Genomic DNA, 23929 nt, shown 5'->3' with positions numbered 1-23929 from the left:
CCGAGCCCCCCCCCCTTTTTTTTCTCATACCAAGGCCCTTTTCATTTAGCTTGTCTAATCTGTGAAAATTGGATTATCATTTCTCCATTTCCTCACTGAGCTTTTATAAAGATCAAACAAGATCCAGTGAAGTCTGAAAGTACTTCTGGGTAGTTCTGAGGACTCGGGATCTCCCTGTCTCCCAGTGCTTCTCAGGGTATAATGAAAGTGCCCATATACTTGTGACTCCCCACTGAGCCTTAGCTCCCTGAAGGTCTGTCCTGTTTACCATTTCATTTTAACCCACGTGGCCAGACACACCGTAGGTATTTCAGTCAGTATTTGTGGAGTGAATTAAAACACTGATGTCTTCTCATGAATCTTGCTCTTTGAGAAGTGATTTTACACCCTTGGTTTACACAAGTCATGTTTCCTGCACAAACTGAGTTTTAAAAAGTTCTCAGTAGACACCTCCGAATCCATTGTTAAGACCCAGAAGTACCTGCTAGACTCGTCAACCCTTTTTTGTTACAACTTGCCTGAGGCCGTTTGAGTGCACAGCTGAGCACCCCCATCCGGTCCGCGCCCACTGACACCCCAGTGGCCAGGATGTAATGCTTTTCTCTGTTTTCTGTAGGTGCTGCCATGCTTACTGAGTCCCTTCTCCCTCCTGCTCTATCACCTTCCATCAGTGACTGTCACCAGCCTTCTGCAACAGCTAATGAACCTACCTCAGAGCGCAGCCGCGCCAGCGCCCTCTAACCCTCACCTCGCTGCTGTGCTCCAGAACAAGGTGCTCTTGCCCTCCTGTGTCCCTGAACTTTGCCAGACTTCTAGATTTGAGTTGTAGATACAAATAGTGGCTGCTGTAGCTGTGGCAACTTGTAAAAGAAAGGCTTCTTTCAGTCAGAAGTTACATTGAGCTCCTGGTGACAGAGGCTAGGAAGGACGAAGGTTTCAGCAAAATAGGGTTTTCTGTATCTCACGTGGAACAGCTTTCGTGTGGTGTCCACGTTGCCCTCAGGGACACAGGCTCCTTTGGTTTGCCTTCTCTGCAGCCTTAGCAGTGGCTGCCGTGCTGGTGACCCTCAGGCTCCGTGCCGGTTGTTGAATTCAAGGCTCCACTTTGCATCAGGAAGAGAGGTGCGTGCAGAGGGGCCAAACGGTGGATATCTGCCGTCTGTCTGCCTTGTCTGGACCTGTTCCAGGAGTTCTAACCAGCAGCTTAACCTCAGTGGCCAGGTTCCACTCACCTGCCACACGTCACTGCAGAGAAGCCTGGGAAACATCTCTCAGTTCACAGCGGTGTGACCTCAGATAAAATCAGAGTTCTCACATGGGGACGAGAACGTACTGGGTCAGTAATCCACACTCTCGGTCGTGCGACTAAATAGTAGAAGACATCCCATTTCATATTTCATTTACATCAGTTTGACGATCCAGAGACGTGCAAAGGAAGCATAACAGAAGAGAAGACGTGAGCTCTCAGCAGGTTTCCATTCCTTGCCTGCCATTTTCTAGGCTTGTGACACCAAACAGATGATTTTCCTTTGCCGAGCCCATTTCCTGACCTGGAAGTGGAAGTGACGAGGTCGATTCCAGGGCTGTCCTGTTACTCAGATGAGTGCACCGCTGTGACCTTCAGTGTCATGCCTTTCCACAGTGGGCACGTGTGCTGGCAGAGAGAGAAAGTAGTGTCAAGGCCTCTATCTCCCTCGCACCTGAAAACCCGCCAAAGAGTGACTGAGGGCGGTACATCCGGGGCCGAGAGGTGATAGTGCTTCGGGGGCCAGAAGATGGGGATTCTGGAGGGATAGCTTATAGGCCTTCCACGTTATTCAGTCTATGAGTTTAAAGTTGATAAAGGTGATAGAAAACCACGAGTCAGACAAGAGGTTATATGTGTAGCCCAGTGTCGTTTTCCTGACGGTGACACAAAGGTTGTCCTCTGTGAGGTAAACTCAGAAAGGTGGGATTCCCTTCAGATCCAGTGTAGCTATGACTTCTACATTTAACCTTGTACCACTCGTCCCCATTTGTATTTCCTTCTGTGCCTCCTCAGACCACACGTCCACCGGATAAAACCAATCTAATGAAACAAATCTTTAACCTCAAAGCACGTTGTTAGATTAGAAACATGGATGTATCGTGTATCCTTTTTCTGTTTTTAACATCTCGTCTAAGCCTTTGTATGTCCAGTAGGTGTATCCTTTGTTAAGGAAAGTTTTTACAGAGATTTAAGGAAATCCCTTCACATCCTGATCATTTCGGTTACCTTTCTTTGTACATTTTCCCACCAGTCGTAACATCTTTTTTTCTTAGTTCAAAATCTCGTAATCTGTGCAGTGTTTTTCCTTACGTTTGCTGTGAACTTTAATTTTCTGTATCCAGGTTTGTCTTTGATTTTCTTTTTTAATCTGTTTCCATTGTAGCGAACAGGAGAAAATCTAACTGCACATTTTCCGTGGCAGGGAAACTAGCTTCTCCTGTCATGGTGGGGTGGGCGAGCAGAGAGGGACTTCCCCTCTCGTGGAGCATGCCTGTTGCTGCTCTGCCGGAAGTAGAGTCGGGAGGACTCGGCCTCCCAGTTCACGGTTGTCTGACGTTTGCCCCGTTTCGCAGCACTGTGGTGGGGTCCTTTTGATCTGGTGCCGTTCCCCATCTAGTACTGGGATCCCTTCGGTGGTGGTGGAGGACGGATGCGGTGCTAATTTTGAGTCCCCCTGTCTCCTCTTGTAGTTTGGCCTCTCACTGCTCCTCGTCATCCTGAGCCGTGGGGAAGACCTACAGAGTTCAGAGCCTGCTACAGAATCCACACAGAACAACCAGTGGTCAGTCGGGGTTGGGTTTCTCCTTTCAGTCTTTTCAGAATAATCTTTTATTCTTTTTCTTATACCGTCCTTATCGGTTCTCACCGGGTTACCTTTCAGGACAGAGGTGATGTTCATGGCGACCCGAGAACTTCTGCGGATTCCCCAAGCGGCCCTGGCCAAGCCAATCTCAATACCGACAAACCTGGTATCCCTCTTTTCTCGCTATGTTGACCGACAGAAACTGAACTTGCTGGAAACCAAGCTGCAGTAAGTTTGAAACAGGAGAGTTCCGCATCTTTCTAAAGTTGGCACTTTAGAAGTCCCGAGGAGAGGAGGTCAGGGGCCTAGGGCTGAATGTAGTGGAAGACAGTAGGAAGACCTCACAGAGGACAACCTTTGTGTCACCGTCAGGAAATCTCTAAGCATCTGCCAGAGACCGGGCCCCGTACCGGGAGCAGCAGCACCCTTAGAGCTCACTAAGGGTAGAGAGAGGTTGTGGGTGTTCTGTTACAAGAATTCTAACAAGGGTGTGACTTTGATGCAGAAGATTGCCTTCTGTTTTAACTCGTTTACACAAGTTTCCTTTTTCTCTTTCTTTATACCCATAGGCTAGTTCAGGGGATACGATAAAAGATCTCCAAATGTGTCCTGTACCTCCTTTCGGCTGCCACCTGCACTGCCGCCATCACAATGGAGTGTTTTTAAATGAGGGAGGGAAGGTAGCTTATTCCCCAAAGCGTCTTGTGGGACTGATTCCTGTTGGCAGGGGTCGTCTCTGAATGCCAGGTATTTCCCCACTGCTCTGTGAAATTTGGCTGGGTGACCCTTCTGGTTTCTTCTTACCTCCTGTGTTACAATTCTGCATGTCCTGCTGTCCCTCAGGTCTTCCCAGTTGTGCATTTTCTTTGCCCTAGAGACACAAATATAATCTCTCCCTTTGTCCCACCACCGCCGCTCCAGGTCACAGTAGACTGTAGCCTGCCAGAGGGTTCCTTCCCTCATCCTACCAAAGTCTTCTTTCGTTGCCCCGTATTAATACGACTATAGGAGAACCAATTAAGTAGAAACCAATATATACATATATGCGCGCACGCCCCCTCTGCACGCGTTCGTGTGGTCTCCAGAGGATCCGTAAAGAAAGAGTTTTAGATTGAGAAATACGTAGTTGACACGTCCCTCCTCTAAAAACAAACCAGCTGATGTATTTTTAATCTGTTTCTAGTCCATCCTGTAATTAATTTGGTGGGTTCTACTTGTTTTAATATAAACGCAGGGTATGCAGCACGTTAATAAAATCAGAACTCTTAATTGGCTGACACCCAGCTCTAGGCTGAGAAGTCCTGTCTCTCGTCCCCGCTGTACTTCCTCGGTGTCTGTCCACCTCAGTGAAAACGTACACGGTTAAGCCCTTTTCCGGCTACAACGGCAGCGCCCCGGGGCCTGTCCCCTCTACGACCTGCAGGGTTGCCCCCGATGAACCGGACGAGAGCCTGCTTCCGCAGCGTAGCGTTTGCACACTCGCTCTGTCTTCCTGAGACAATTTCAGTAAGCCATGCTTTTACTTCCCTCGTCCCCATTCTGATTTGGTGTCGGGGGTAGCAACCTCCAACGGTAGCCACGGAAGCGGAGTTCGGCTTGCTTTGCTCTGCGGGCTCCTCCACGCCACGGACACACCTGCTGTCCTTCCCCCTTCACCTCCAGGCCCCCGCTCCCAGGCAGCCAGGGGCCTGGCTCTGCGTCCCGGCAGGGACAGCCCCCCCGCGGTCCTTTGCACCTGTCCCTGTCCCGCGCAGCAGCCACACAGGATGAGGGGTTTGATCCCGAGTGATCTCAGCCCTCAAGGCAGTTAAATCAGAGCCTGTTTCTCATGACTGTCCTGATACACTTTTTGCTCTTCTCACCTTTTCAAATGTTAGCGAGGGGACAGGTTATGATGTTTAAAGAGAATCAACATTTTGCACATACATGTATTGTACAACACAATGAAAGAAAGCCCTCCGTTGTAACCGGCTGTCCTCACTCTCCATCTGTCTGTCCCCGTTCCGTAGCCCCGGCCCCACCAGCTGCTCCGCGGTGACATGACCTAGCTTCCCTCTGCCCTCACCTACTGACTGTTTCCACCATGCGCCTCTCCTCCCTTCCCCTCACAACTGATCAAGTGAATACTTGACTATTATTTCTTCCTTTCTGTGCTTTCTCTTTTTTGTTTGGTTCTAATTAATAAAAATTAAAGTTTCTAAATTTACATTTTTATAGGGTATTGTAAATAAAAACAAATTGTATACTTGAAAAACCATGTGCCTGCATTTCTGCTTCGTGTTACTTCTTGTCTGAATTTGTATGATTTCACCTGTGTCTCCGGCCCATTGAGATGGACTGGCAAAGCTCTCGGTGTTGGGGACCGGTGAGGATTTTCCCTGTTAAATGTTGTAAGGGACACGGAGCAAAGAGCTTATGTTTACGTGGTAACTTATCTTGAAAAACCTAGGTGCTTTGAGTCCTCCCCCGCGCACCCTTTCACTACAAGCCAAGGTTCTGCGCTGTAGTAGGCACACCAGCCCGTCTGCGTCCTGTGACTTCCGGAGGCTCCGTGTAGCCAAGTTTGGCCTAAAGCTGCCGCGGCTGTTAGCTCTTACGTCGCACAGTTCGCCTGCTCAGCAGAGACGGAGAAGAGTCGACGATTCTTTGTAGTAAATCTGTGTTAATTACTTCAGGCTCAGGTGTTCTTTTTACCCTAACATGCCCCGGATGAGAGACTCCACTGTCACCCCTCTCTCCCCTCCTCGTGGTGTGAGCGCTAGACTCTCCCTCACCGTATCTTCTCACAAAACTTTCAGGATCAAGCAATTTCTGGCCCAAACCAAGAGCAGAATCGTCCCAGTCCCCGTTGTGTTCGTGTGAGAACTGGTAGCAAAAGCACGTGCAGCTCCAGGAGCCATCGGAGAACCAGGCTGAGGCCTCGAGGACCTGCAGGGAGGCGGCCTGGGCATGCGTGCGTGCGGCGCCAGGCTGAAAACACCACCACTGTCTGGACGGCTGCACTCGTCTTCCCGGGCAAATGATTTTTCTCTTGGTCTCTATGCTGCGCTTAACTGCCTGGTTCGGCAAGAACTAGAGACCTTTCGTTTGGGGGGAAGACCTCAGCAAACAAGAAAGACATTTAAAAGGATAACAATTTTAAAGGATAAAGAGGGAGATCTTTAACTTTGTTGGGCACCTACTTGCATGAAAATGTTTCCTGACCAGCAGACAAGACAGGCTCCTCGAGGGGAACGAGCTTGCCTGAGCCGATGTCGCCTGTGTGCCGCGGAGCAGGGGACTCGGGATGTTCTGGCTGCCGGGACCGACTAAGGCTGTCTTCCCGGGAGCACCTCCTCTCCCGTCTTACGAAGACAACGTCGAGGCCTCATCTGATGGTGCCGCGGTGTTACAGGCTGGGCACCCTCGCGTTCCAGAAGACAACCCAGAATGTAGGAAGGGAGGCTTGAGGGAGCTTGTGGCCCACGTGCCCGCAGCTGAAGCTCCCAGGTGGCAGGCACTTGCCTCCGAGCCCCCGCAGTTAGTGGAAAAGCCAAGAAAGGAGCTCAGGCTTTGCTGCCTGTTCCTCTCCAGATTACAGTCCCCAGTCAGAGATGCGGGCTCTTCTCCAGAAAATACATGGCATTTCTTGGGAGAAAGACTGAGTTTAAGAAATGTGCTCCTACTTTATGAATGGAACAATAGCTTACAGTAACTCCTGACTTTTAAGTCGTAGTGTATGTGAGAGAGATTGTTCTAGGTGCCTAGAAAGTCATTTTTAAGACTCAAGAGTAACCAGTAAAAGCAGGTCTTAACCTCCGTGTTAATGTATGTCAACAATAATCAGATTACATGATGCACTGAAATAATTTACGACAACGGGACACAGAGCTAAAAGCTGACATCGGTGCATGTAATCCTGTAAGGAGAAGACCCTGGGAGCACCTGGGTGACTCAGTCGATTGAGCGATAGACCCTAACTCAGGTCATGATCTTGCAGTTGGTGAGTTCGAGCCCCACGCCCGGCTTGCTGCTGTCAGCTTGTCAGCACAGAGCCCACTTCAGATCTTCTGTTCCCCCCTCTCTGTCCCTCCCCTGCTTGCACTCTCTCAAAAGTAAACAAAACATGTTAAGTAATAGATCACACACTTGTGAACAATAATTTTTACAAAAGAAGGGGCGCGTGGGTGGCCCAGTCAGTTAAGCGTCTGACTTCGGCTCAGGTCATGATCTCATGGTTCATGAGTTCAAGGCCCGCAGTCGGGCTCTGTGCGGACAGCTCAGAGCCTGGAGCCTGCTTCGGATTCCCTGCCTCCCTCTCTCTCTGCCCCTCCCCCACCCATGCTCTGTCTCTCTCTGAAAAATAAAAATTTTTTAAATAATTTTTACAAAAGAAAATGCAAGTAATATTAAGTTCACCTCCACTTGTCATAGATAACAAAATACTTTTTTACCTATCAAGGTAGCAAAATCTTTAAAAATAATGCTAGTGAGAATTTGAGGCAGCCACCCATACTGGTAGGCTAAACTACATTTCTAGAAGTGCTTTGGCAATGTGAAGAGTTTCAGAAGTATTCATAGCCTCTGACTAATTCACTGGGCTCTAGAAATCTAAGGAAAGATTCCAAAGGAATGATACTAACGCATTATTTATAATAAAAAAATTAGAAATAACTCAAACATCCAGTTTCACAATGATGGTTAGGTAAATAATCATCCATATGTCACGGACAATTAGAAAAGCAGAATATTTGATCACGGAAAGATATGGGAAAACAAAATATATATGCTTTGAACGCAATTTTTAATTCATTTTTTTATTGTTATTTTTGAGAGAGAGCATGAGCGGGGAAGGGCAGAGAGAGAGGGGGACAGAGGATCTCCAGCAGACTCCACTGACAGCATTGAGCCTGATGTGGGGCTTGAACTCATGAACTGTGAGATCATCACCTGAGCTGAAGTCGGACACTCGACCAATTGAGCCATCCAGGTAGCTCTTTTTTTTTTTTTTTTTTTTAATATTTTCTTTTGAGAGAGACAGCATGTGAGTGGGGGAGGGGCAGAGAGAGAGGGAAACACAGAATCTGAAGCAGGATCCAGACTCTGAGCTGTCAGCATACAGCCTGATGCAGGGCTCGAACTCGCAAGCCACGAGATCATGACCTGAGCTGAAGTCAGACATTTAACCGACTGAGCCACCCAGACGCCACCTGCCGCCCCCCACCCCAGTTCTCTTTTTGTTTGTTTGTTTACTTTTTGAGAGAGAGAGAGAGACAGAGTGCGAGCGGCGGAGGGCCAGAGAGGGAGGGAGACACAGAATCCGAAGCAGGCTCCAGGCTCTGAGCTGTCAGCACAGAGCCCGACGTAGGGCTTGAGCCCACAGCTGTGAGATCATGACCTGAGCCGAAGTCAGATACTCAACCAATTGAGCCACCCAGGCTTAACTGACTGAGCCACACAGGTGCCCCTCCCCAGTTCTTTTTATTATTTTTTATTTTTTCAATATATGAAATTTATTGTCAAATTGGTTTCCATACAATACCCAGTGCTCATCCCAAAACACAGTTCTTTTTTTTAAAGATTTTTTTTATTATTTCAGAGAGACCATGCAAGCAGGGGAAGGGCAGAGGGAGAGAGAGTGAGAATCTTAAGCAGGCTCCGCGCTTAGCTTAGAGCCCAACTTGGGACTTGAACTCATGACCCTGGGATCATGAACTGAGCCCAAACCAAGAGTCAGATGCTCAACTGACTGAGCCACCCTGGCCCCCCAAATCAAATTATTTTTTAAAGGAACTGTATATATAATGAAAAAAAGATAACAGGAGGGGAGGGTATGTTCTGAAAGGTTACTGGTGTCTGTCTCTAGGTGGTGGGAATACAGGGGCTCCTGGGTGACTCAGTAGGTTAGGTGTCTGACTTTGGCTCAGGTCATGATCTCATGGTTCAGGGGTTTGAGCCCCGCATTGGGTTCTGTGCTGACAGCTCAGAGCCTGGAGCCTCCTTCAGATTCTGTCTCCCTCGCTCTCTGCCCCTCCCCCACTCACGCTCTGTCTCTCTCTCTCTCTCTCTCTCTCTCTGTCTCAAAAATAAGCTTAAAAAAAAATTTTCTTAGGTGGTGGGAATACGGGAAACTTATTTTTGCTTTTCAGTATTTTCCAAATTTCCATAGAGAAAACACATTGCTTATATTCTTAGGAGAAATATTTTTTTTTAATTTTTTTTCAACGTTTTTTATTTATTTTTGGGACAGAGAGAGACAGAGCATGAACGGGGGAGGGGCAGAGAGAGAGAGGGAGACACAGAATCGGAAACAGGCTCCAGGCTCTGAGCCATCAGCCCAGAGCCTGACGCGGGACTCGAACTCACGGACCGCGAGATCGTGACCTGGCTGAAGTCGGACGCTTAACCGACTGCGCCACCCAGGCGCCCCTTAGGAGAAATATTTCTAAGGAAAAATTGCTTTGGGAGAGTTTAGTTAATTAACATGGGAAAATACTAAGAATACAAATGTTAACCATAAAATAGGTTCTGTATATGTATGTATGTGACAATCACTATGGAGGGAAAAAGTAGGAAAAACAATGCCATCAAAGGTGACAAATTAGCAATGGTGACCTTTAAGGGGAGGACTGTGGGGCATTGGGGGGTGGGAATAATTGTTCCTTTTTCCATATTTTCCAAATTGTCTTCATTGAGCATGTATTGCTATTATAACCAAAAGGGCGATTATTCTCTAAACTAAAAATAGTAGTAGCTTTCTATTTCTAGTGAGAAAATAAGTTACAGAGGGCAAAAGCGTCTGATCTACTTGTGCTTGACTTTAGAGAAAAAGCATTTGACTTTGTAGCAGATGAATGCGCGAGGGGTCTGAAAAAGTCACGTGAGAGCAGGGTAGTTACCCTGAAAAATGTGGTCAGGTATTAACGTAGCTCGGTAATTAAGATGGTTTGCCAATTGTGGGATCCAAGAACCAGTTTTGATAAATCCAAGCTCTATTTCCCAGGAAGCTTCCAGATTTACACTAAAGTGCATTTGTTTCCAAACTAACCTGGATCAAGAAGGATCCCAGCTCCATCTCCAGAAAGATCTTTCGGAGCACCAGGGTGGCTCAGTTGACTTTGGCTCTGGTCATGCATGCTCTCATGGTTCATGAGTTTGAGCCCCGCATCAGGCTCTATGCTGACAACTCAGAGGCTGCTTGGAATTTTGTCTTTTCCTCTCTCTCTGCACCTCCCCCACTTGCTCTCTATCTCTCTCTCAAAATAAATAAAAATAAAATTAAAAAAAGGATCTGTCTTTCATCTAAGTGTCAGCCAGCTGGCTTGCACTGAAATTGCCCTGTCCATCATTAGAAAGGCCAAGACATGACTTTCTGAATTTGATACAGAGAACTGGATGCCATCTAACATCTGCGTCTGGAGGGCGGTGAAGTCCACTGTGTGAGAAGTCAAAGCAGGGAGCTGAAGGCAACGGACACTTTTCTTCTTTGCCCAACTCTGTTTTAAATATATTAACATTGTGACCTTTGAGAAACTACCATGTGGATTTTTTTTAACTTTTTTTTTTTTAATATCTATTCTTTGAGAGAGGAGGAGAAAGAGAGCACAAGCAGGGGAGGGGCAGAGAGAGGGAGACACAGAATCCTAAGCAGGCTCCAGGCTCTGAGCTGTCAGCACAGAGCCCGACATGGGGCTCGAACTCATGAACTGCAAGATCACAACCTGAGATGAAGTCAGACGCTTAACCGACTGAGCCACCCAGGCATCCCTACCATGTGGGTTTTTAAGAAGCAAGTTTTTAATCTGAGGAATCAGTATCTTAAAACCACCTTACAGCATTGTATTTGACATTTTTTCTTTGTCCAGCAGGAGGACAGCTGTGAATTGTCTGCTGGTCTTTTAACAGCCTCTGCTTTGCTTTTTATTTTTTTTAATTGTTATTTAATTTATTTTTTAAATTTACATCAAGGTAGTTAGCATATAGTGCAACAGTGATTTCAGGAGTAGATTCCTTAGTGCCCCTTACCCATTTAGCCCATCCTCCCCCCTACAATCCCTCCAGTAACCCTCAGTTTGTTCTCCATATTTATGAGTCTCTTCTGTTTTGTCCCCCTCCCTGTTTTTATATTATTTTTATTTCCCTTCCTTATGTTCATCTGTTTTGTCTCTTAAAGTCCTCATATGAGTGAAGTCATATGATATTTGTCTTCTTTGACTGACCAATTTCACTTAACATAATACCCTCTATCTTGTTCCATCCACGTAGTCACAAATGGCAAGATTTCATTCTTTTTGATTGCTGAGTAATACTCCATTGTGTGTGTGTGTGTATGTGTGTGTGTGTGTATACCACATCTTCTTTATTCTTTACCCATTCATCCATCGATGGGCATTTGGGCTCTTTCCATACTTTGGCTATTGTTGATAGTGCTGCTACAAACATGGGGGTGCATGTGCCCCTTCGAAACAGCACACCTGTATCCCTTGGATAAATTCCTAGTAGTGCAATTGCTGGGTCGTAGGGTACTTCTTTTTTAGTTTTTTGAGGAACCTCCATACTGTTTTCCAGAGTGGCTGCACCAGTTTGCATTCCCACCAGCAGTGCAAAAGAGATCCTCTTTCTCCACATCCTCAACAACATCTGTTGTTGCCTGGGATGTTAATTTTAGCCATTCTGACAGGTGTGAGGTGGTATCTCACTGTGGTTTTGATTTGTATTTCCCTGATGATGAGTGTTGTTGAGCATTTTTCATGTGTTGGTTGACCATCTGGATGTCTTCTGTGGAGAAGTGGCTATTCATGTCTTTTGCCCATTTCTTCACTGGATTCTTTGGTTTTTTTGGGTGTTGAGTTTGATACGTTCTTTATAGATTTTGGATACTAACCCTTTACCTGATGTGTTGTTTGCAAATATCTTCTCCCATTCTGTCAGTTGCCTTTTAGTTTTGCTGATTGTTTCCTTCCCTGTGCAGAAGCTTTTTATTTTGATGAGGTCCCAATAGTTCACTTTTGCTTTTGTTTCCCTTGCCTCTGGAGACATGTTGAGTTAGAAGTTGCTGTGGCCAAGGTCAAAGAGGTTTTTGCCTGCTTTCTCCTCAAGGATTTTGATGGCTTCCTGTCTTACACTTAGGACTTTCATCCAATTTGAGTTTATTTTTGTGTCTGGTGTAAGAAAGTGGTCCAGGATCATTTTTCTGCATGTTGCTGTCCAGGTTTCCCAGCACCCCTTGCTGAAGAGACTGTCTTTATTCCATTGAATATTCTTTCCTGTTTTGTCAAAGATTAGCTGGCCACACATTTGTAGGTCCATTTCTGGGTTCTCTATTCTGTTCCATTGATCTGAATGTCTGTTCTTGTGCCAGTACCGTACTGTCTTGATGATTACAGCTTTGAAATACAGCTTGAAGTCTGTGCTTTGCTTTTTATTTTGCAAATGTTGCACATAAGGCTGTCCTGAGGAGCTTGTCGCCTGTTATTCAGTGTGACTCTGCAGGCTCCCAACTCAGCCAAATTCATTCTCCAAGGCGACGTTACCCTAGATCAGACCTGAGGGCTGGGAAACATCCAGAAGGGAGTGAGGTAGAATCAGTGATGTGTGTACTTGGCTGTGAATACACAATCTTAAATTGCTTAGATGTTAAACCAGTCTAAAGAAGCAGAGAAATCTACATGTAACTCATGCAGGGAAAGTATCTCGAATTCCACGCCCCAGAAAACATACTGCTAACAGTCTAGTGTATTGTCCTCCAAGTGATTTCTCTATATATATGCTTACACAATTAGAATTATAACTATTTTTACCTTTTTTCCCCCATAATACATCGTGGACATCTTCCTGTCACTGTGTAAGAGCTACCCTGCCTTTTTAATGGTTGTGTATTGTTCCACTGTGTGCTATTGTACCATAATTTATTTAACTGCTCCCCTACTAATAGGATTCCATCTTTTTTTTTTAATTTTTTTAATGTTTATTTATTTTTGAGAGAGACAGAGCATGAGTGGGAGAGGGACGGAGAGAGAGGGAGACACAGAATCTGAAGAAGGCTCCAGGCTCTGAGCTGTCAGCACAGAGCCCAATGCAGGGCTTAAACCTGCAAACTGCAAGACCGTGACCAGAGCTGAAGTCGGACACTTAACTGACTGAGCCACCCAGGCGCCCCTAATAGGATTCCATCTTAAGATACTTTATGTCAAACATTGTTCATCCAACAGTGAACAAAGATAAACCCCCAATATCACCTTATAGCTATTTTGTAGTGTACAAAGAACACTCACATTCATTTCCTAATCTGTCCTCTCTGTAACCTTTTGGAGTAGGATGGAGCACTTGGATGGTACAGCACCAAAACCGTATGTAGCCCAGAGGACTGTCGGCTGGTAAGGGCTAACCACACTGGGATTTAAATCTTAGGTTTTAGGGGCACCTAGGTAGCTCAGTCAGTTAAGCATCCGACTTCAGCTCAGGTCATGATCTCACAATTTGTGGGTTCGAGCCCCACGTTGGGCTCTGTGCTGACAGCTCAGAGCCTGGATCCTGCTTCTGATTCTCTCTCTCTCTCTCTCTCTCTCTCTCTCTCTCTGCCCCTCTCCCGCTCATACTCTGTCTCTCTCTCAAAAATAAATAAACATTAAACCTTAAGTTTTAAGCTGCACATGCAGTGTCCTGGCCACAAGAAGCCTCCTGCACCAGGTCCTTGCTTTATGGGGGAGCAGCTGAAAAGCTACAAGCATTCGAGGACACTTCCGCAAAGTCTCCCGAAGGGATCTTAATGCATTCATTCTCAGTAGGCAAATCAAGCAGTTGCCTCTCAGTCATGTCAAAAAGGGGGTGATTCAGGTTGTAATTATCGGAACCGATTGCATTACATAAAGATCAAGCATCTGTATGGCCCCTTAGTGTAATAAATTCATCTGCCTGTGCAGGACCTGTTTCAAACTACATTGTCACTTGCTGTATCCCAACATCTCTTAGGCCAGGAGCAAGTTGACAACATAAAGCAGGCAAGCACTTGTAACGCTGTGTTACTGCAGGTGCAGTGCTGACAGAGACGAACGAAGGCCCAGCTCTGGTGCAGCCTGTGGTCTCAGGAGGAGACTTACAGGTATCAAGAATGATGACGGGATCGGCCCTTCAGGCCGCGGTCCAGAAAGGCCTTGATGAGCAGGTACCCTGTGAGTAGGTGCATGAATAAGGAGAACAGCCCTGCAAAGAGCTCAGAAGAGCATCGCGAGGCAAAAGAAGATCCCCAAGCCCCTGAGAGGAGAATGAGGAGTTTGAGGAACCACGAAGGCTAATGTGTCTGGAACGAAGTGGGGGGTGGAGTGACCACCCAGGGCCTTGAAGGGATTTGCTCTCGTTGTAATGGGAAGCCTCTGAAGAATTTTTCAGGAAAAAGCACAAGACACGATCTGATTTATGCTTTGGAAAATCACTGCCGTGTGGAAATGGAAATAGGCAAGAGAAGGGGACCCTTAGGGGGAGGGCTCACCACACGCTTCCTGGTCTGCAGGAGAAGGCTGGGCCTTGAGGAGGCAAAGTGACCGAGGGACCCTTTTTTTTAACATTAGATTTAGGGCAGCGCTTACCTTTGGGAGTGTTTAGGGGAATGGGATTCAGATAAAGATACAAGAAATGGTTGTTTTGTGTTTATGTTGGGTGGTAGATTGGTGCGCATTAGTTTTACTGTCGTGCTTCATGGCTTTTCCGTATCATGCATCTTGTGTTTGTTAGTGGCTGAATGTGTCCCTCAAAACTCACATGTTGGAATCCTAACAATGTGACTGTATTTGAAGAGGGGGTCTTCAAAAAGTTTAAGTGAAAATGAATTCATTAGGGTGAGCTCTAACCCAATATGACTGTCCTTTTAAGAGACTAGGAAAGAGCGGGATGCCTGGGTGGCTCAGTCGGTTAAGCATCCTAAGCAACTGACTTCAGCTCAGGTCATGATCTCATGGTTCGTGGGTTGGAGCCCCGTGTCAGGCGCTATGGTGACAGCTCAGAGCCTGCAGTCTGCTTATGATTCTGTGTCTCCCTCTCTCTCTGCCTCTCTCTCTCTCTCTCTCTCTCTCAAAAATAAATAAACATTTAAAAAATTTAAAAAAAAGAAGAGATTAGGATAGGGCACCTGGGTGGCTCAGTTGGTTAAGCATCTGACTTTGATTTCAGCTCAGGTCATGATCTCAAGGTCATGCGATCGAGCCCCACATCAGGCTCAGATCCTCTGTCCCCTTCTCTCGCTGCCCTTCCCCCATGATCCCTCTCTCTCACCTCTCTCTCAAAAAACAAATAAATAAATAAACTTTAAAAAAAAAGAATGACTACCTCCATTCTTTCCTCCTCTAACTCCTCCCCAGCCCCCAGATCTCTTTAGAGTTCATCCCTGTTTGAAATGGGTTACACCTGCTACTCTCTTTCATAGCACCTGGGTTGTCTTCCACATTACTGTATGTATGTACATAATTACATATTTTCTCTATGCGAATACGATATATATCCATTTCTGTGTTTCTTGTTTAATACTCATCCCAAGATCCTCTGTGTTCCATGAGGAACTAGAACCTATCTGTACAGTCACTGCTCTGTCCCCAGCACTTGGCTCAAGCCTGGAGATGCTGCTCCCATAAATGCTCTATAAATATTTGTTACATGGGTGAATAGGCTAGGCTGTGTGAGAGAACCGAAGCTGAACCAGATACAGAGCTACAGATCACACGTTGGGGGAATGCACCCCTTGGTAGCTGTGATATGTCAGGAACATAAATGACTTAAGGAGAGACAACTAATGTCACAGGAAATTCTACGTCCTGAGGAAGGAGCATTCTGTCTAGACAGGGAAATTAGGAGACTCTGTAGGGGGAGAATATTGTGCTGGGCAATGAAAGAAGGAAAAGCATATACGAAGCCACCAGTGTGGGAAAGTGCAGGGCAAATGTGGACGAAGACGTGTGGGCCAATTTAATTGGAGCATGGAATACATCAAGACAAAAGAGTAAGAGACTGGCTGGAAAAGAAAAGTGACACCAGATTGTCAAGGACCTGATTTGTGAGGCTAAGAAATCTGGGCTGTAGGGGCGCCTGGCTGGCTCAGTCGGTAGAGCATCTGACTCTCTTTTTTTAATTTTTTTATGTTTATTTTTGAGAGAGAGAGAGAGAGAGAGAGAGAGAGAGAGAGACAGAGTGTGAGCCAGGGAGGGGCGAGAGAGACAGACACACAGAATCCAAAGCAGGCTCCAGGCTCCGAGCTGTCAGCACAGATCCTGACGCAGAGCTCAAGCCCATGAACCGTGAGATCATGACCTGAGCTGAAGTTGGACACTTAACCGCCTCAGCCACCCAGGCACCCCAGAGCATCTGACTTTTAATCTGAGGTTCTTGAGTTCAAGCCCCACGTTGGGCATGGAGCCTACTTAAAAAAAAAAAAAAAAAAAAAAAATCTGGGCTGTATTCTGGAGGCAGTGGTGGGAAACAACAATGACTCCGTTGAAAACATTAAAAAAAATTTTTCTTGGGGCGCCTGGGTGGTTCAGTCGGTTGGGCCTCTGACTTCGACTCAGGTCATGATCTCACAGTTTGTGAGTTTGAGCTCGGCATCAGGCTCTGTGCTGACAGCTCAGAACCTGGAGCCTGCTTTGAATTCTGTCTTCCTCTCTCTCTGCCTCTTCCCCACTCACACTCTGTCTCTCTCTGTCTGAAAAATAAATAAATGTTAAAAAAAAATTTCTTGGGGTGCCCAGGGTGGCTCAGTCAGTTCAGTGTTCATGTCATGATCTCTGGGTTTGTGAGTTCAAGCCCCGCATCTGAGCTGTACTGACAGCTCAGAGCCTGGAGCCTGCTTTGGATTCTGTGTCTCCCTCTCTCTCTGCCCCTCTCCTGCTCATGCTCTGCCTCTCTCTCTCAAAAATAAATAAACATTAAAAAAATTTTTTTAAACTAAAAAAATTCTTTTCAGATATACAAGAAAAGTAGAATAGTATAAAAAACACCCATATTCTTCTCACCAACATTCAACAATTAACATTTTGCCATATTGCTTTTATATATATACAGATACATAAATATATTTCAAAGTATGTATTACTTTTTCTTGGCTTGCTTGCTTTCTTTCCTTTTCTGGATCATTTCAAAGGAAATTATAGACATTAGAACTCTTCCTCCTAATCATTTCTCCAAATATTAAGTGTTTTCCTTCATAGCCATCATACCAGCATCACATTGAATAAATATAACTGCCTGACATCATCTAATACCAGACATTTTCTAATCTCCCCAGTTACCCCAAAATGTCTAAAAAGCTGGGGTATTTTTTTTTTTTCAGAACCAGAATCTGATCAAGCATGTGGTTGTGTCTTCTAAGTTTTTAAAAATTTAAAACAATCACCCCGGACCCTTTTTATTGACATCCATTTCCTTAATCTTTATGTCTTCTATAAACCTGTTGTGTTGCAGAATGCCTCACATTCCTGATTGATCTGATGGTCTCCTTGGGGGTGTTGTTGAACTTGCTTGCTCAGCCTCTATAAGTTGAAGGTTAGCCGTAAGGGCTCGATTGCATTCAGGAGTTTTCAGCCTGTATGGCAAGAAAACTTCATTAAGGGATGCTGGTCTGCTTCCTGCCTCAGCACACCAGGAACCTCATAAAAACACATTTTGTCCCAGGATGAATGATGCTAAGTCAGAGAACTGGGCGAAGGTGGGAACAGCCAGATTTACAGAATGTAATTCTCCTTTGTGATTGGCAAGTAATTTGAGGGACGTGCCTGGCCGTCCAGCTCACATTTTCGTAGCTGTTTAATTTAGCAAACATGTTCAAGTGCATTTCATCACCACAGCATCCCGGTAAGGCTTTATCCCTGTTTAACAGAAGTAAAAACGGAGGCTGGGAGTGCTTACCGGACTTTTCCAAAGTCACAGAGCCAATAAGTAGCAGAGGCAGGACTCAGCATAAAGAAGTTCACTTTAACTCAGTTTTTAAAAAACCACAGCCTACATCTAATTGCAGATTGTTTCAAAGTGTATCCTTTCTCCAGAACTCAATAAATATTTCTCTCCTTTATGTATCACATTTTCTTCTTATTTTTTAATATTTAGTCTTGGGGAGAGCACAAGTGGGAGAGGGGCGAGAGAGGGAGACACAGAGGATTTGAAGTGGGCTGTGTGCTGACAGGCTGACAGCAGTGAGCCCGATGTGGGTCTCGAAGTCACAAACCACGAGATCACGACCTGAGCCAAAGCACGCTCGGTCAACCGATTGAGCTACCCAGGTGCCCCTATATCAACATTTTCTTAAAAAAAAAAAAAAAAAGAAAGAAAGAAAAAGTATTTCTCTTTACTTTCTTGATACCAGAGAGGCTGTGCCAAGCAAAAGCAATTTGTTTTACACTGTCCTAACAGCTGTTTCTATTGTGGGTTTAAAATTAGCAAAATGTGGGGCGCCTGGGTGGCTCAAGTCATAATCTCACAATCCGTGAGTTCGAACCCCGCGTCGGGCTCTGTGCTGACAGCTCGGAGCCTGGAGCCTGTTTCGGATTCTGTGTCTCCCTCTCTCTGACCCTCCCCCATTCATGCTCTGTCTCTCTCTGTCTCAAAAATAAATAAACGTAAAAAAAAATTTTTTTTTAATAAAATAAAATTAGCAAAATGTAACAGGTGCAGGATTCCCCAAAGCTCCCTTTGTAACAATAGTTCACAACATCCATTTTTACATTTTTAAAAAATGTTTTTTATTTACTTTTGAGAAAGAGAGTGTGTGGGAGGTGCAGGGAAAGAGGGAGACACAGAATCCGAAGCAGGCTCCAGGCTGTAAGCTGTCAACACAGACCCCCAACCCGGGGCTCAAACTTGTGAACTGCGAGATCATGACTTATGCTGAAGTCAGATGCTTCACTGACTGAGCCACGCAGGCGCCCCTAATTTTTGTTTTTTTTAAGTAGGCTCCACCTCTAACATGGGGCTTGAACGCATGACTCTGAGATCAAGTAAATCTGATCTGAGATCAAGAGTCAGACACTCAATTGACTGAGCCATCCAGGCAACCCCGAGACATCTAAATGTTACATGAGTTACTCGATCTGTGACTTTCAGAAATAGGGACACCCACCGGTAGGAGGAACACACACAGTCAGGTCCTCTCAAGTCTATTTGTCTCCCCACAACGTCAGCAACTCGTGGGATGGAAGTAGGAGTGTTGCCGGGTGAACTAGGGAGACCCTGGGCCCTGAGGCCTCTGCCCAGCCCATCCCAAGGATGTCCCTGGAGGCTCTTGGTCCCATTATAAGAAAGAATACAAGGACGGACCAGACACAGTGGATGAGCAGTTGCAAGCAAGAAAGTTTATCACAATGACACTATGCTCTGGGTTCCAGGGAGAGCTGCACACTGTGGGGTTTGGGTGTCTACCTTTTATTGACAGCTGTTAACTTAGGGGGTGGAATATTACTTGAGGTGGGGATTTCTTGGAAGCAGGATTTCATACCTTTTCTTCCTAATTTGGTGAGGGCTTTCCAGCCTTCTTTGTCAGCCGGCTTGGTTTGATCTGGTTTCTTGTGGCTTTGTTTTGGGCCAGGACCCACCTCTGACCTTCCTAGAACGGCGCTGGCCACAACTTCCCCTTTTTTGGTCTCCAGGTATCCTGTTAGAAACTAACTAGCTGCCTACTCTAACATTCCCCTCCCCCACCATGGACTCTGGGCCCTTAAAATCTTTTCAGGGAAAACGGGCGATGGTACATCTTCTGTAAATACTTTATGCTGGTGTGGGATGTTGACCCTGCCTGAGGGCTCCAGAAGTCCTTGCTATCTGAATTTTAGGAAACCTGATGGGCTGTGGGGAGTAAAAGGAAGTCACAGGCTTGGTCCAGAGGGTGTTGGTAGGTTTCATCTTCAAGGCAGATAGATTGGAATCCCTGGTGCAACCATCACTTATAAATGAAGTTGTTGGGAGTCTGGAAAAGACAAATTAAAAAAAAATTTTTTTTTAAGTTTATTAATTTCTTTTGAGAGAGAGAGCAAGCAGGTGAAGGGCAGAGGAGAGGGAGAGAGAATCCCAAGCAGGCTCCTCAGTGTCAGCGCAGGGCCTGACACGGGGCTCAGACTCACGATGTGAGATCACGACCTGAGCCGAGATCAAGAGTCAGACGCTCAACAACTGAGCCACCCAGGCACCCCTGGGAGATAAATATTTGACAAGAAAATTAAACAAACAAGGTCCAAAAAGCAAAAGTAACAATATAGCCACTAGTGGCCCTAAAAAGGGCAAGAACCAGGTTACAGATGGAAGGGTCTCATGTACAGCATCCCAAATATTATTAGCAGTATCAGCCCTTTTGCCCATTTGGTGTAGCCGTGTGGCTGGATCATAGAATTTTGGGATGTTTTCCTCCACAGGTCCAGTGGTGTTGATGTAGGTACAACATGCTCTGTTAATGACAGCACATACCCCACCTTAAAGCCAGCCATAACCACATTGGCCAAAGATGGAAAGGACTTTGGAGAGATTGGAGAAATACAATGAGGTGGGAAAGCTAGTTTATCCAATGCTCCCATCAGATTTCTCCAACATGCAAATTTGATATGCAAATCCCCCCCACCCCCACCCTTACCCCCACCCCCAAAGAGCTAATGCACCAATGGTATCTACTCTTCCAGCCAGTATAAAGCCTATTGCCCTTCCAGTTCTGGTTGTGGGAGTGGGCAGAATTATATACATGGACTCCTGAGGGAGCCACATATCCTGGGGTACAACTGCCTGATGTTTGAGGTTATCAATGCATTGAAATCCTTGGGCCAATACAGGCTGGGTAAAGACTGGTCCCTGTAGGTTGGGAGAAGGATGTACACAGATAAGGAGACAGTTGGGAGGGGCACAAAAGTTTGTGGGGTAATTCACTATTCCTATCTCCTGGAGCTGTTGGGCCCACCTGGAAGAGTTACTGTGTGTGCAGCTGGGGAATAGAGATTTCCCCATGGCTCCGTATCCTAGGTAACTGGAAAGTAATGGTTGTGAAGGGAGAAATTAAACAGTAATGCTGAGTGGTGTCCAGCTAGGCCATGATCCAAAACATGGGTTTATTGGGTTTTTACTTGAAAGGGTGAGATTAGCACACCAACCCAGTGGGTGGCATTATAATCTGTGTCATTTAGATTTCCTAAGCAGGCATGCCGCATTCCATGCTTAGAGCCCTGAACTGAGACACTGGAACACTGTCTGCTGGTCCAAGGGTCGTTGGCAAAGTTGTACAGACTGCCCCCAGAGGTGATGCTATTTGGCAGCTGACGCATCTTCTGGATCTGTTTTTATGGGTTGAATTATTGGGAGTTATCTGGAAGCATGGACTTGGAGCTTAGGAATAATTGGGGTCCAAATCCCTGAAATGGGTGGTAGGAGTAGAGAGGTCAACACAGGTCCCATTAGGGCAGATGAAAATCCCTTCTTGGGAAGGTGAACGTGGTCCAGTGTAGTTTTTCTGATGGAGAATTGTATTAGGAGAATGAGTGGGATAAAATAGGGAGTAAGAAAGGTCCTTCTGAGAACATAAATGACAAATCTAGCAATTGAAAAAGTTATTTCCCTGGGAGGTTATGTTGGAACCATTCTGTGGACCTGCATGGGTTAGAACAGTAATGAGAATGAGGAAAAAAAAAAAAACCCAAAACAAGACTTTTGGGGCCATATCGGAGGGTTAGACCCAACAGAAAGATGTCATTGTTTTGTTTTCTTTTGCTTTGTTTGAAGGGAGGTGGTTTAAAGGTAGCAAGAAAAGCAACTCAGAGGTCCAAGTAGACAAAGGTTTGCAAAGAGGAGAAGCAGTATAAGGAAAATCCAGTCAATAGCTAACATTATAAAGCAAATATTCATAGTAAGATGTCAATCACTTATCTTCTTGGAGATGTAGCGTAGATCTTCCACTGGCTCACAGGAATAGGATGGAATGTCTTCAGTCGTCGATTGTGGGTAGTCTGGAGCCACAAGTTTTATTCTCGACAAATGAATCCACCTAGCTATACCTTAGAGCTTAGCTGCTGTTGGGGTGCTGAGAAGAACCTGGAAGGGTCACTACCATTCAGAGTCTAATTGAGCTGAACGTAAATCCTCCTTCCAGGTCTTTAATAAAACCATGTCCCCTGGCTTGATCTGGGTAGGGACAGGCTCTTTCTTGGGTTGGGCACAAGTAAAGATGATCTACTGGACCAGTCCTAACTGATTAAATGTCTTATAAATTCGTGGGTTTCTGAATCAAGTAGCAGATCTGCTGTTAAGAAAGGAATTTCAAAGGGGCTGAGTTGGAGGTTCCTTTTTGGGGCCATTCTCAATCTCAAGAGGGCTACGGGCAGGAGTTTTGTCCAGGATTCTAAGCTTTCCTGGAAAGATTTTTGGCCAAGATTTTTTAAAGGGTTTGATTAGCCAAGGATTGGGGTCTCCAGGCAGCATGGAGGTGGTCATGAACTCCCAAGGCAGAAGATACTTGTTGAGTCACTCTTGCAGTAAAGAATGGGCTGTTATCACTCCGCAGAGACTTTAGGAGCCCATAGCGTGGGGTGATTTCCTTTGGTAGAGCTTTCATTACCTCTTGAGCTTTTTCTGTTCTACCAGGATGAACGTCTACCCAACCAGTGAAGGTGTTCACAAAGACCAAGAGGTATTTATATCCCTGATGGGGGCATCTGAGTGTGGTCTATCTGCTAATCTTCTCCAGGGTATGTGCCTTGTCTTTGGATGGTCTGGAGGAGTGGAGGTGGTCTAAGCCCTCCCCCAGAGGTGTTCTTGTGACCTAGGTTACAGGTCCTGGTGACTTCCTTGATCACCCTTGACAGGCTAATTCCTGAAAAGACTCTGTTAACTAAGGAGGTTAATGTGTCTCTTCCCACATGAGAGGAGTCACGTAGTCCCTTGATGATTTTTCACTGGAATGCCTGGGGAAGCATCACCTTTTTGTCTTGTGTCCGCCATCCCTCCAGATGTAGTTGGTGGTCTTTCTGCTGAGCCCAGTTTATTCCCCTCTTTGTATATTGGGGCCTTTGTGGGAGGATTGGCCCATGAAGGAGTAAAGCTACCTCTACTGGGAGTTTGGGGCCCTAAAACCACTTTTGGAGCTTGTTACACATATTTGGGGCTGCCTGGCTTATAAAATGAATTCCCAGCACCAACTGTCCCTCTAGGGTATCCAGATCTACGTGGGTGCTTCTGTGGCCCTTCTACCAGACGGGACTGAAAAAGAGCAGGATTTTCATCAGGTCCTTGGGTGATCTCCCTCACCTTATCATGGTTTACTAGCTTGATGATACATCTCTTCATGCCTTCCAGGAGGCACAGTACCATGTGGTCTCTGAAGGCTAGTCCCTGCTACCTGGGCTGATAATTCGGATAAGGGTCTATCTGAGGGACAGCTGTCATTCTAATGGGACATCTGTTAGGCTAGGTAGCATGAAGGACATCTGCCCAGATGTAGAATCACTCCTCTGTACTGCAGCAATGAGAGAGAATGACCAGAAGGTCCTTCCAGGTTACATCAAAAGACTAGAGTCAGGCTCCGGAATTCCTCAGTAAATTTGCTAGGAACCTCAGAAAACTGGCCTAAGCACTCATGGCACTGCCTGAGATCGGACATCAAAAAAGGAACATAGAAGGGCACCAGGGTGGCTCAGTCGGTTAAGCATCTGACTCTTGATACTGGCTCAGGTTGTGATCTCCCGGTCATGAGATCAAGCCCACATCAGGCTTCATGCTCAGTGGAGCCTGCTTGGGATTCTCTGTCTGCCCCTTCCTGGCTTGCTCGCATGCGTGCACTCTCTCTCTCTCTCTCTCTCTCTCTCTCTCTCTGTCTCAAAATAAATAAACTTTAACAAAATAAAGGGGGTGGGGAGCACCTGGTGGCTCAGTTGGTTAAGCGTCGGACTTCTGCTCAAGCCATGATCTCATCAGGGTTTGTGAGTTCTAGCCCCACATTGGGCTCTCTGCTGTCAACACAGAGCCTACCTTGGATCCTGTCTCCCTCTCTGTCTGCCCCTCTCCCACTCAAGCATGCACTCTCCCTCTCAAAAATAAACATTAAAACCAAATAAAAAGAGGAACATACACTCTTGTGGTCCCCTAAGGTCGACCTGCCATCTCCTGGAGGGGGCAAA

The 23929-nt window shown here is 46.0% G+C and overlaps 1 protein-coding gene across 1 annotated transcript in view; it reads left to right on the top strand.

The window, feature by feature from the left end:
• Window positions 1-5037, top strand: part of PATL1 (PAT1 homolog 1, processing body mRNA decay factor) — a 32171-nt gene extending 27134 nt beyond the window's left edge. Inside the window, exons 16-19 of the mRNA XM_030331297.1 lie at window positions 617-772; window positions 2719-2810; window positions 2910-3059; window positions 3401-5037. Coding sequence (XP_030187157.1) covers window positions 617-772; window positions 2719-2810; window positions 2910-3059; window positions 3401-3422 — 420 coding nt within the window. The 3' untranslated portion in view covers window positions 3423-5037. The remainder of the gene's footprint in view (window positions 1-616; window positions 773-2718; window positions 2811-2909; window positions 3060-3400) is intronic.
• The last annotated feature ends 18892 nt before the right edge of the window (window positions 5038-23929 follow it).

The sequence above is a fragment of the Lynx canadensis genome, chromosome D1, assembly GCF_007474595.2.
Source record: "Lynx canadensis isolate LIC74 chromosome D1, mLynCan4.pri.v2, whole genome shotgun sequence".
NCBI classification, from domain to species: Eukaryota; Metazoa; Chordata; class Mammalia; order Carnivora; family Felidae; genus Lynx; species Lynx canadensis.
Note: the sequence above shows the minus strand (reverse complement) of the source record. Positions and strands in the feature narration are given on the sequence as shown.